This window comes from Oncorhynchus clarkii, chromosome 2 (genome assembly GCF_045791955.1).
Source record: "Oncorhynchus clarkii lewisi isolate Uvic-CL-2024 chromosome 2, UVic_Ocla_1.0, whole genome shotgun sequence".
Taxonomy (NCBI): domain Eukaryota; kingdom Metazoa; phylum Chordata; class Actinopteri; order Salmoniformes; family Salmonidae; genus Oncorhynchus; species Oncorhynchus clarkii.
The window spans coordinates 83,455,482-83,469,423 of NC_092148.1; the positions used below are offsets into that span (position 1 = coordinate 83,455,482).

A 13,942-nucleotide genomic window follows, 5' to 3' on the forward strand; every position below is an offset into this window, starting at 1 on the left:
AATTTGGAAATTGTGTTACATTGTGCAACATTGTGGGAATGTTCTTTGCAACCTATGTGTATATCACAATAATATTATTGCAAAATACCAGACTTCCATAACCATAACTTAATTCAATCTTCTGGGAACCTTTAAAGAACTTAGACCAAGTGTTCTGTCAACATTCTTACAACATTATAGGAATGTCCTGTGCAACCCAACTTCAACTTTGTATGAATGTCATCACAACTGAGCACATTTTGTGTTTTGGGATCTTATCTCTGGTAATGTACCCACACTGTTCCCACAAATAAATTAAATGATATTGGAACCTTTAAAGAACTCAGAAAACTCTGTAAACCTTCTAGCAACATGAAAGGAATGTTTTGTGCACCCTGAAACTAACATTATCTGAATGTCGGCACAACTAGAACGTTTTAGTGATTGGGAGCCTATCTCTTGTCATATCCCCACAGTGTTCCCACAACCGAAATAAATATTCTGGGAACCTTTAAAGAACAGACAAAATGTGTTCTGGGAACGTTCTTGTAACATCAAGTAAATATTTTTTTGCACCCTAAAAGAAACATTGTAGGGCCCGGTTTCCCAAAAGCATCTTATGGCTAGGATCCTATGATGAACCTAATTTTAAGATGTTCTTGGGAAACCAGGCCGTGAACAGTTTTTGTGTTTTGGGAACATATCTTTTGTGACGTTCCCACAATGTTCCCACCAGACTTTTCCCACAACCGAATGAAACATTCTGGGAACAGATGAATGAAATGTGTTCTAGGGATGTTCTTGCAGTGTCCGGCGATTGCTTTACACAAGCATTCTATAATCATCAGCACGACTGGACATTTATTTGTGTTATGAGAACATTTGTCGCGACCTAACGAATGTCCTGGGACCTTTCGAAGAACCAATGTTGGTTTGCTGGGTGTCATCCTTTATCTTGCTTTGTCTTGTCGTCATCTGATGAAATCACATTGTCATTGTTCATATCAGCCACTACCATGGTACAGAATCTGTAATAAAAGTAATGATCAGTGGAGTATTGCAAAGATGAACTGAATCCAAATTTCGTTCATTTTCATTGTGGTAAGATAGGCCTAAACTCGCTGGTAGTTCAATGGGTCCAAGTAATCAAATCTAATTAAATTAAATGACCTTCTCTACAATTAGTTTCAGGCAAGGGAGAAATAGAGCCAAATTTCCATTGTCAAAACAACCTTAAATAAAACATTTACTACAATATGTTGAATTGTACAATTCACATTCTTTACCATTACACTCTAAATCTTTCTCCTCTCCAGGGAAATGCTCTCAGGTCTAGTTAAAATGTTTATGGGATATCTTCAAGAGCTGTTAAAACCCCCAGCCGCCTTGTTTACCAGAGGAAACGATCACAAAACAAACCACGTTCAAGTGGAGCCAAGCACGACTGAGTACCTCAGAGAAAGCATCTCTAAAACTATTCCACAAACTCGCTCACGCATCTGGGAGAAGCCAGGTCATGGTTCAAATTACAAGGAGGCTAGAGGGGGCTGGGCACCACTGCAACAATTCAGGGCCCGCCATGAGAATTTAAATGTAAATGTAGAGGTGGTACCAGCCATTTGGTAAGAAAGTGACAAAGGTCTTTCTCCTTCCTGTCTGGCTTCTCGCCTTTCTGTCCACAGTAGGAGGAGGACTATTCTGGTTAATGGATGACAAATCGAGGCACAGCAATAACAATTAAACAGGTGGACATCAGCACAAGTTCTCTGAGTTTTTGTATTTCCTGACTCATTTTCCATCAGGCAGTACAATTGTGTTTTCAAAAAGAAACAAAACAGTCAGAACTGGAATTCTTACAGACAGACAGCCAGGTGAAGGGATGACTGTTGGTGCAGAGAGGAGAAACCAGGTGTGCTACAGGGAAAAGGAACATCTGTGAGGGGTGTAGTTAGTAGACACTGGGGCTGGAGGGGTTGGCCCACTGCCAGTCTTCCTGTGGTGTGATGTCACTGTCATCACCATCATCACTATTCGCTACCGCAACAGCTGATGGTGGATCAAGTCATGATACTGTATCTAGACATTGCATGGGTCCACGACCTGTTCGCCCTGACCCATTTTAGAGGAAGAGAAGAGAGAGAGAGAGAGAAAGAGAGCGAGAGAGAGAGCGAGAGAGAGAGAGAGAGAGAAAGGAAGAAAGGGAGAAAGGGAGAAAGGGAGAGAGAGAGAGAGAGAGAGAAAGGGAGAAAGGGAGAGAGAGAGAGAGGGATCGAAAGAGATCAAGTAAACAGAAACAGGTGGCTTAACAACAGGCACAAGGACATTGTCTCTGTCATTATAGTGAACGGTCCAATAGAGAGAAAGAGGAGAGAGCAACTGCCACTTACAGTATTGTAAAAAGGGTCTGTCTTCAACTGAAGACGTGGATTGTGGAGGAGGAACAGAGGAGGATTTCCTCTTTGTGATGTGTTTCCACACCTATTTGTCTTACAGTATGATGCTATGGATCATCATCATCATGTATGTTACACTCCTCCTGATGGATAACAAATGTTAATGTAGTAATCCCTCAAGGCAGAAAGGTGAGACAGTGTCTATATCACCTTACCTCTGCTTTCCATTGTGTATGATGACTAATTCATAATTGGATAAATCATCCGTTGGAGATGAAAGGGCACCTCCAAGGCACCAACTTCTGGTCTTGTTCAGTGAAATGAGGATGTAAGAAGTTATTGTTTCTGAAATGGAATGTGTCATTGGTTTGAATAGATTTACTCTTTGTAACCGAGATGCGTGTACTCTATGCATTGTTAATATATCATCTCTAGATGGCGCCATTGTACTGCTACATTAGCAGGCTACATTAGCAGGCTACATGGGCAAAGACCTGACCAGTCACTCCAACAGAGCTGACAACTAAAGCAGCAGACAATGAATAAAGAAAAGTAAAGTAGTAAATCATTACTTTAACGTAACAAATGTTTCTAAACTTTATCCTAACTCTAGTAGATACCATTTTGATTCTCTATGTATACCAGTTGGTTATGGAGTGAGGCGTGAAGTTGATCATTGTTCAACAGTGGCCTGCTACCGTAAGTAACACTGATATCTTGGTGTTCTGTCATCCTCCTGTTATGTCTGCTTTGGGCTTGCTATGTGAAGTTGTGTGAAGCTCTGGAAGGTCCATTTGCTCCTGCTGAGTTCTGCAAGGTTTCCTCTCTCACTACTGTAACCTATCTGTGGCTGGGACTGATGGAATCTTTCTCCACCCCTCCACCTCTCTTAGCAGTAGTTTTCTGGGTCATGTATTCATTAGGTCACCAGTAATAAATGTAATAAAACATGTTGCATAAAAAGTTTCTTATTGGACAGTTTCAGGTATTCCCTCTCTCTTTCAGTCTGTTTTCTTCCATTTGGTACCTATTGTTATAGTTAATGGACCATAGTCCAGTCAGGCCTGCTGTGTTTATGCTGTGTGCGCTGCAATGGTTCCACACCCCCTCTGGAAGGTCCAGGGAGGTCCCAAGCATAGAGTTAAAGTCACTAGAACGGACAGAACATGGCATCCCAGAATGTTGACTTGAATGGGTATGTCTGTTTGTTCTAGTCTTTCTAATTCTATGGCCCTGAGTAGCAGCTGTACTGTAAATATGGCTGCTGTCTATACATTGCCATTAAAGTCATGCTTAGCGGCTCAGGGCTCTGACTATGTTAATCATGATGGACAGACAATGTGAAAGGGGAAGATAGCATCAGAGGATTGTGCAACTTGAAATACTTTCCCCGAGTCATTATGCTACTGATACTGTGGCAGTCTGGTAGTGAATAAAGATGCTTTTTAAAGGGAACTATAAGGAGTTGTATAGGGAGTTTCTTGCCTCCGGCCGCACTTCAGTTACATGGTTTTTAGTATAAATCAAGACTGAAATAGGTCCTGTTTTCTCAAACATTGCAGTGCATATTACTCAACTATTTGTTTCCCTCTTTCTGGTAACCATGGTGATGTGCCACCTACCGGGGGAAATAAACCCATGAGCAACGTTGAAGAAGGATTGGCATAAGGCCTCATTGAGAAAGAAGGTCTGTAATAAAGTATGACTGCTTACTACATCTCCATCAGGGTTGAGACTGAAGCCACTGCGGTTGAGATGTTTATTCTCCTCTCTACTCTTGGTTTCCACTAGTAACGTAAAAGAAAAGTGGAATGGAATTCCCTTACCCTTTCATATTTCGTGCTGTATTGTGAACGATTAAAAGGGGGAGATTATAGGGAAGGATACAGACAGAAGTCAAGTAAGAGGTAAGTGTGGAAACCTTGCAGCTAGGGCGCATATGACCCCGGCAGTGATGGATTAACCAATCATAGGCCTCGGGGCTTCGTTGTTTTATAGCCCTCTCACACACCATCATTTTCTGTAAACAAATCCGTGCACCAAGATGCAATTTGTTGCGTGGTAAATGTACTGTTGAAGTAAAAGCCCTTTTATAATGAAGCCATAATAACACTTGTGATGTGGGGTTTCCACAGAGAAAAAAGCCTTTTAAAAACAAATTCATGCAATTTTACCTCATTTACATAACATTTACATGACAGAAGACATTAGCTGATCTTTTTTACACTAATTACTGAAATGAGTGGCTACTCTGACTCTGACAGACTCAATCTGGTCTTGAATTCAAACAAACTATAGCCCAGGCCGATGATGCGACACACAGATTGCAAAATATTAGGAAGAAATTATTATAGACTACAGTAAAGTACTTATAAAATGTCCAGCGGCACATAAACTCACCTAATGATGAAGATGAAGCCATAGGCTACTCACAGTGACAGCCGATGCATTCATCGTCGTGGCAATAGCCATATCTCAAGATGAACTACTTTGAAAAGCATTGCTGCTGTTCGCCAAAAACTGGAGGTTGTTGAGAAACATATGTTTCTATTGGTTTTATAGACAGATTAGTCTTCTCTTTCCAACAATAGCCATTTGCTTTCCAAACTGTGCGTTTTCCTGCGATTGTATTTTGAAATCTGCAAACCTTCAGCCATAACCAACCGTAGAAATATATATCCATAGATGGCAGTTCTCATTCAAGTCAATAATGGCAGCCATTGCTAGCATACTCATGAGGTTAACAGTCAAATTGTCAGGGTAAGAGGTTTCAGAACTCTTTTATGGTTTATATGTTTTTGGCCACAATGTGACAAGCTGTATATTTGGAGGGCATGCTGCCCAAACTGCTGCCCTCCCGACTGTAGGCATATCGGTAACTGCCAAAAATAAAGGAAACACGTGAGTAAATGAGGGATACAAAGTATATGTTAGGGTGTTAAGTGCATTTTCCTGGCATGGTTTAAGTCCACTTGTAGAATCAATACCAAGGCACAAGGAAGCTGTTCTGGCAGCTCGTGGTGGCATAACACCTTTTTAAGACACTTTATGTTGGTGTTTCCTTCATTTTGGCTGTTACATCTATGTGCTTGTGATAAAACTTACTCCACAGTTATTTTATAGAAATTAAATTATGTTCTCTGATGTATTTTAAACATTGAGACCTCCTATGGTTGAAGTAAAAAAAAAACACATATATATATATATATATATATATATATATATATATATATATATATATATATATATATATAAACTCAGTAAAAAAAAGAAACGTCCCTTTTTCAGGACACTGTCTTTCAAAGATAATTCGTAAAAATCCAAATAACTTCACAGATCTTCATTGTAAAGGGTTTTAACACTGTTTCCCATGCTTCTTCAATGAACCATAAACAATTAATGAACATGCACCTGTGGAACAGTCGTTAAGACACTAACAGCTTACAGATGGTAGGCAATTAAGGTCACAGTTATGACAACCTAGGACACTACTAAAGAGGCCTTTCTATTGACTCTGAAAAACACCAAAAGAAAGATGCCCAGGGTCCCTGCTCATCTGCGTGAACGTGCTTTAGGCATGCTGCAAGGAGGCATGAGGACTGCAGATGTGTCCAGGGCAATAAATTGCAATGTCTGTACTGTGAGACGCCTAAGACAGCGCTACAGGGAGACAGGACGGACAGGCAGACCATGTGTAACAACACCTGCACAGGATCGGTACATCCAAACATCACACCTGCGGGACAGGTACAGGATGGCAACAACAACTGCTTGAGTTACACCAGGAACGCACAATCCCTCCATCAGTGCTCAGACTGTCCGCAATAGGCTGAGAGAGGCTGGACTGAGGGCTTGTAGGCCTGTTGTAAGGCAGGTCCTCACCAGACATCACCGGCAACAACGTTGCCTATGGGCAAACCCACCGTCACTGGACCAGACAGGACTGGCAAAAAGTGCTCTTCACTGACGAGTCGCGGTTTTGTCTCACCAGGGGTGATAGTCGGAATCAAATTTATCATCGAAGGAATGAGCGTTACACCGAGGCCTGTACTCTGGAGCGGGATCGATTTGTAGGTGGAGGGTCCGTCATGGTCTGGGGCGTTGTGTCACAGCATCATCAGACTGAGCTTGTTGTCATTGCAGGCAATCTCAACGCTGTGTGTTACAGGGAAGACATCCTCCTCCCTCATGTGGTACCCTTCTTGCAGGCTCATCCTGACATGACCCTCCAGCATTACAATGCCACCAGCCATACTGCTCGTTCTGTGTGTGATTTTCTACAAGATGGGAATGTCAGTGTTCTGCCATTGCCAGCGAAGAGCCCGGATCTCAATCCCATTGAGCACGTCTGGGACCTGTTGGATCGGAAGGGGAGGGCTAGGGCCATTCCCCCCAGAAATATCCGGGAACTTGCAGGTACCTTGGTGGAAAAGTGGGGTAACATCTCACAGCAAGAACTGGAAAATCTGGATCATCCATGAGGAGGAGATGCACTGCAGTACTTAATGCAGCTGGTGGCCACACCTGATAATGACTGTTACTTTTGATTTTGACCCCCCCCTCCTTTGTTCAGGGACACATTATTCAATTTCTGTTGGACACAAGTCTGTGGAACTTGTTCAGTTTATGTCTCAGTTGTTGAATCTAGTTATGTTCATACAAATATTTACACATGTTAAGTTTGCTGAAAATAAACGTAGTTGACAGTGAGAGGACGTTTATATTTTTGCTGAGTTTATACACTACATATTTAACATATATACAGTACCAATCATAAGTTTGGAAACACCTACTCAGTCAAGGGTTTTTATTTATTTTGACTATTTTCTACGTTGTAGAATAATAGTGAAGACATCAAAACTATGAAATAACACATATGGAATCATCTAGTAACCAAAAAAGTGTTAAACAAATCAAAATATATTTTAGATTTTAGATTCTTCAAAGTAGCCAAAGTAGCCAGCTTGATGACAGCTTTGCACACTCTTGGCACCAGCTTCACCTGGAATGCTTTTCCAACAGTCTTGAAGGAGTTCCCACATATGCTGAGCACTTGTTGGCTGCTTTTCCTTCACTCCGCATTCCAACACATCCCAAACAATCTCAATTGGGTTGAGGTCGGGTGATTGTGGAGGCCAGGTCATCTGCTGTAGCACTCCATCACTCTCCTTCTTGGTCAAATAGCCCTTACACAGCCTGGAGGTGTGTTGCGTCATAGTCTTGTTGAAAACAAATGATAGTCCCATTAAGCGCAAACCAGATGGGAGGTGTATTGCTGCAGAATGCTGTTGTAGCCATGCTGGTGAAGTGTGCCTTGAATTCTAAATAAATCGCAGACAGCGTCACCAGCAAAGCACCCCCCACACCATCACACCTCTTCCTCCATGCTTCACGGTGGGAATCACACATACAGAGATCATCTGTTCACCTACTCTGTGTCTCACAAAGACACGGCGGTTGGAACAAAAAGCTCACATTTGAACTTATTGTCCATTGCTTGTGTTTCTTGGCAACTCTCTTCTTATTATTGGTGTCCAATAATCCTTTAGTATTTTATTATTATTTATTTTTTATTGAACCTTTATTTAACTAGTAGTGGTTTCTTTGCAGCAATTCGACCATGAAGTCCTGTTTCACACAGTCTCCTCTGAACAGTTGATGTTGAGATGTGTCTGTTACTTGAACTCTGTGAAGCATTTATTTGGACTGCAATTTCTGAGGCTGGTAACTCTAATGAACTTATCCTCCACAGCAGAGGTAACTCTGGGTCTTCCTTTCCTGTGGCGGTCCTCATGAGAGACAGTTTCATCAAAGCGCTTGATGGTTTTTGCAACTGCACTTGAAGAAACTTTCAAGTTCTGGAAATTTTCGGATTGACTGACCTTCGTGTCTTAAAGTAAGGATGGACTGTTGTTTGGCTTTGCTTATTTGAGCTGTTCTTGCCTTGACTTGATATTTTACTAAATAGGGCTATCTTCTGTATACCACCCCTACCTTGTCACAACACAACTGATTGGCTCAAACGCATTAAGAAGGAAAGAAATTCCACAAATTAACTTTTAACAAAGCACACCTGTTAATTGAAATGCATTCCAGGGGACTACCTCATGAAACTTGTTTGATACAATGCCAAGAGTGTGCAAAGTTACCATCAAGGCAAAGGATGGATACTTTGAAGAATCTGAAATATAAAATATATTTTGATTTGTTTGACACTTTTTTGGTTACTACATGATTCCATATTATTTCATAGTTTTGATGTCTTCACTATTATTCTACGATGTAGAAAATAGTTAAAATAAAGAAAAACTCTTGAATGAGTAGGTGTGTCCAAACATTTGACTGGTACTATATGTATATACTGTATATATAATACATACTGTATATATTTCCTTATTTATTTTTTTAACTATGTTATGTTTTTGTTCTTTTTCCTGCCTATTGGGCCCCCCACCGGCCTGGGCACAGGGGCTTGAGCCCCGGTAAGCCCCTGCATTAATCCTGCCCTGAACCCCGCTACATAAATACTATCCTTAAAACTTCTTCAGGATTGGTGGCTCCCCTGCGGACGGTTGAACTAACGCAGGCTAATGCGATTAGCATGAGGTTGTAAGTAACAAGAACATTTCCCAGGACATAGACATATCTGATATTGGCGGAAAGCTTAAATTCTTGCTAATCTAACTGCACTAGCTATTACAGTGAAGAAATACCATGCTATTGTTTGAGGAGAATGTACAGTTTTGAACATGAAAAGTTATTAATAAATAAATTAGGCACATTTGGGCAGTCTTGATACAACATCTTGAACAGAAATGCAATGGTTCATTGGCTCAGCCTACAACTTTACACATACACTGCTGCCATCTAGTGGCTAATATCTAAATTTCACCTGGGATGGAATAATACATTGTGGCCTTTCTCTTGCATTTCAAAGATGATAGTACCAAGAAATACCCCCCCCCCCAAAAAAATGTCTTTGTATTATCTTTTACCAGATCTATGTGTTATATTATCCTACATTCCTTTCACATTTCCACAAATGTCAAAGTGTTTCCTTTCAAATGGTACCGAGAAAATGCATATCCTTGATTTAGGGCCTGAGTTATAGGCCGTTAGACTTGGGTATGTCATTTTAGGCAAAAAATAATAAAAAAGGGGCTGATCCTTAAGAGGTTTTTCATTAAACCTCCCTAGGCCCAGTACTGTCATATCCAACATGGGTGAGTTATGGTACAATAGAAAAAAAGAGTGGGCCGGAACATTACAATATCTCTCTTGTTCAATTACAGGTATAGGATCTTACTTTGATTAATCTTTTGTTGCTGCAAATTTTTCTGCATCGCAGGAACTGCAGATGAGCTTTCTCATTTAAATAAATTCTCAGTCTGGTTCTTAGAACTGTCAGTCTGGTTCCTAGAATAGTCAGTCTGGTTCCTAGAACTGTCAGCCTAATTCCTAGAACTATCAGTCTGGTTCCTAAAACTGTCAGTCTGGTTCCTAGACCTGTCAGTTTAGTTCCTAGAACTGTCAGTCTGGTTCCTTGAACAGTTAGTCTGTTTCCTAGAACTGTCAGCCTGGCCCCTAGAACTATCAGTCTGGTTCCTAAAACTGTCAGTCTGGTTCCTAGAACTGTCAGTTTAGTTCCTAGAACTGTCAGTCTGGTTCCTTGAACTGTCAGTCTGGTTCCTAAAACTGTCAGCCTGGCCCCTAGAACTATCAGTCTGGTTCCTAGATGTGTCAGTCTGGTTCCCAGAACTGTCAGCCTGGCCCCTAGAACTATCAGTCTGATTCCTATATGTGTCAGTCTTGTTCCTAGAACTGTCAGCTGGGTTCCTAGACCTGACAGCCTGGTTCCTAGATGTGTCAGTCTGGTTCCCAGAACTGTCCGCCTGATTCCAAGAACTGTCAGTCTGGTTCCTAGATATGTCAGTCTTGTTCCTAGAAATGTCAGCCTTGTTCCCAGAACTGTCGTCCAGGTTCCCAGAACTGTCACTCTGGTTCCTAGAACTGTCAGCCTGGTTCCCAGAACTATCAGCCTGGTTCCTAGAACTGTCAGCCTGGTTCCCAGAACTGTCAGCCTGGTTCCCAGAACTGTCAGCCTGGTTCCTAGAACTGTCAGCCTAGTTCCTAGAACTATCAGCCTGGTTCCTGGAACTGTCAGTCTGGTTCCCGGAACTGTCAGCCTGGTTCCCGGAACTGTCAGTGGTTACATAGGATGTAAGCAAAAGGCCATCCTCAAAATGGATTGCTTTGCCATGATAAATTTGGAACATATACAGTATTAGAACATGTCCCTCTGAAAAGCATGGTACAGCTGAAGTCAGAAGTTTACATACACTTAGGTTGGAGTCATTAAAACTCGTTTTTCAACCACTCCACTGGCAAGTCGGATAGGACATCTACTTTGTGCATGACACAAGTCATTTTTCCAACAATTGTTTACAGACAGATTATTTCACTTATAATTCACTGTATCACAATTCCAGTGGGTCAGACGTTTACATACAATAAGTTGACTGTGTCTTTAAACAGCTTGGAAAATTAGAGAAAATTATGTCATGGCTTTAGAAGCTTCTGATAGGCTAATTGACATAATTTAAGTCAATTGAAGGTGTACCTGTGGATGTATCTCAAGGCCTACCTTCAAACTCAGTGCCTCTTATCTTGACATCATGGGAAAATCAAAAGAAATCAGCCAAGACCTCAGAAAAATAATTTCAGACCTCCACAAGTCTGGTTCATCCTTGGGAGCAATTTTCAAACACCTGAAGGTACCACGTTCATCTGTACAAACAATAGTACGCCAGTATAAACACCACGCAGCTGTCATATCACTCAGGAAGGAGACGCGTTCTGTCTCCTAGAGATGAATGTACTTTGGTGCGAAAAGTGCAAATCAATCTCAGAACAACAGCAAAAGACCTTGTGAAGATGCTGGAGGAAACAGGTACAAAAGTATATATATCCACAGTAAAACGAGTCCTATATTGATATAACCTGAAAGGCCACTTAGCAAGGAAGAAGCCACTGCTCCAAAACCGCCATGAAAAAGCCAGACTAAGGTTTGCAACTGCACATGGGGTCAAAGATCATCCTCTGGTCTGATGAAACAAAAACAGAACTGTTTGGCCATCGTAATGACCATCATTATGTTTGGAGGGAAAAGGGCTTGCAAGCCGAAGAACTCCATCCCAACCGTGAAGCACGGGGGTGGCAGCATCATGTTGTGGGGGTGCTTTGCTGCAGGAGGGACTGGTGCACTTCACAAAATAGATGGCATCATGAGGCAAGACAATTCTGTGGATATATTGAAGCAACGTCTCAAGACATCAGTCAGGAAGTTAAATAGGTCTTCCAAATGGACAATGACCCCAAGCATACTTCCAAAATTGTGGCAAATGGCTTAAGGACAACAAAGTCAAGATATTGGAGTGGCCATCACAAAGCCCTGACTTCAATCCCATAGAAAATGTGTGGGCAGAACTGAAAAAGCAAGGAGGCCTACAAACCTGACTCAGTTACATCAGCTCTGTCAGGAGGAATGGGCCAAAAGTCACCGAACTTACTGTGGGAAGCTTGTGGAATGCTACCCGAAACATTTGACCCAAGTTAAACAATTTAAAGGCAATGCTACCAAATACTAATTGAGTCTATGTAAACTTCTGACCCACTGGGAATGTGATGAAAGAAATAAAAGCTTAAATAAATAATTCTCTCTACTATTATTCTGACGTTTCACATTCTTAAAATAAAGTGGTGATCCTAACTGACCTAAAACAAGGACTTTTTACTGGGATTAAATACCAGGAATTGTGAAAAACTGAGTTTAAATATATGTAAACTTCCAACTTCAACTTTGTCTTAAAATACAAACAAACTGAAGGAGGGTTTATGTCTGTGAAAAATTAATTACAGTTATGATGAAAACTAAATATTAGGATTCTTTGTGCGTTAAACTTATCTGTCAATGCAAAATTCTGTAAATGGCCAAATAGGCATACAGCAGCTTTTTGAATGATATTGTCAACACGCGTGGGGTGATTGACTGTTATCCCTGTGTGTGTATCTAAGTCTTAAACACTGCTCAATCTTACAGTGCAGATGAATAATTATGTTGCAGCCTCAACATGCAGTGTTTTTACCTCAGGCTAGATAGAGCTCCTCTTTGGAACAGTCTGCAAGTGTGAGCAGCAAGGATGCCTACAGCAAATGCTTGTGTTTTAAAAGACTTAAACCATTGGGAAGATGCTGTTTTACAGACAAACCACATGAATGTCATTCCGTTACAGAAAAATGATGCAGACTTTAAGGCACAGCAGAAAGATCCATAGGTTGTGAGTGCAAATCCCAGGTGGGGATTATTAGGGATTATTGAAAAGTCAGTACTAAATCATCAGGTCAAATGGAATCATACTATCATTGATTAAAGATGTTTTACACTATTTTAGCTGAACAGCATAACACTTACCTTGAAACCCCCATATAATTGAATTCCCTTACTTGTTGATCTGAAGTTTTCACATGTGAAAAAATAAAGAGAGACGTGAAGTCAGTTGTTCACATGTATTACATTTAGAGTTCCCATGTGCAACTTGAAATACTTTCCCCGGGTCATTATGCTACTGATACTGTGGCAGTCTGGTAGTGAATAAAGATGCTTTTTAAAGGGAACTATAAGGAGTTGTATAGGGAGTTTCTTGCCTCCGGCCGCACTTCAGTTACATGGTTTTTAGTATAAATCAAGACTGAAATAGGTCCTGTTTTCTCAAACATTGCAGTGCATATTACTCAACTATTTGCTTCCCTGTTTCTGTTTACCCTGTTTCTGGTTACATGTGATCTTATGTGAAGTTAATGTGATAACATGTGACAACATGTAAAAGCAACATGTGATAACATGAAACTACACATGTGAAAACAATCGTGTTTTCACATGTGTAGTTTCATGTTAAGTAAAAGTGTAGCTTCATATGAAGTAAAAGTTACAACAAAAATTGCGAAAATCAAACTGTCACATGTGAAATAGCATTCACATGTGAAAAACCTTTAAAAAAAAACACATTATTCTCCTCACATGTGAAAGGGTGGTGGGTGTTAACAGGTGAACTCTATGGTTTCACATGTGAAAAACCTTTTAAAAAAAACACATTATTCTCCTCACATGTGAAAGGGTGGTGGGTGTTAACAGGTGAACTCTATGGTTTCACATGTGAAAAACCTTTTAAAAAAAACACATTATTCTCCTCACATGTGAAAGGGTGGTGGGTGTTAACAGGTGAACTCTATGGTTTCACATGTGAACAACTGACCTCACATGTCTCTTTTCTTTTACATGTGAACATTTCAGCTCAACAGCTTTTTCCCATTTTTTGTTGTTGTAAGGGAATGAAATGATAAGTAAGTGGTTCCCTGTTCAGCTATATCTGTGTAAAATTCTGAAAATCTGATTCCATTTGACCTGATCACTTAGTACAGTCTTTTACAATATGACCTCACCTTGGATTTGAACTCAAAACTTGTGGACGTGGGGAATGCTGCTCGCATTTCACTACACATTGATTACCTAC

The 13,942-nt window shown here is 40.7% G+C and overlaps 1 protein-coding gene across 1 annotated transcript; it reads right to left on the reverse strand.

The window, feature by feature from the left end:
- Positions 1–10,012: 10,012 nt before the first annotated feature.
- On the reverse strand, positions 10,013–13,919 carry LOC139378419 (dentin sialophosphoprotein-like). The gene is made up of 2 exons (XM_071120574.1): positions 13,872–13,919; positions 10,013–10,453 (listed from the first exon to the last, which is right to left on the reverse strand). Exons 1-2 carry the CDS (start codon positions 13,917–13,919, stop codon positions 10,013–10,015), a joined length of 489 nt encoding a protein of 162 aa, XP_070976675.1.
- Positions 13,920–13,942: the final 23 nt, after the last annotated feature.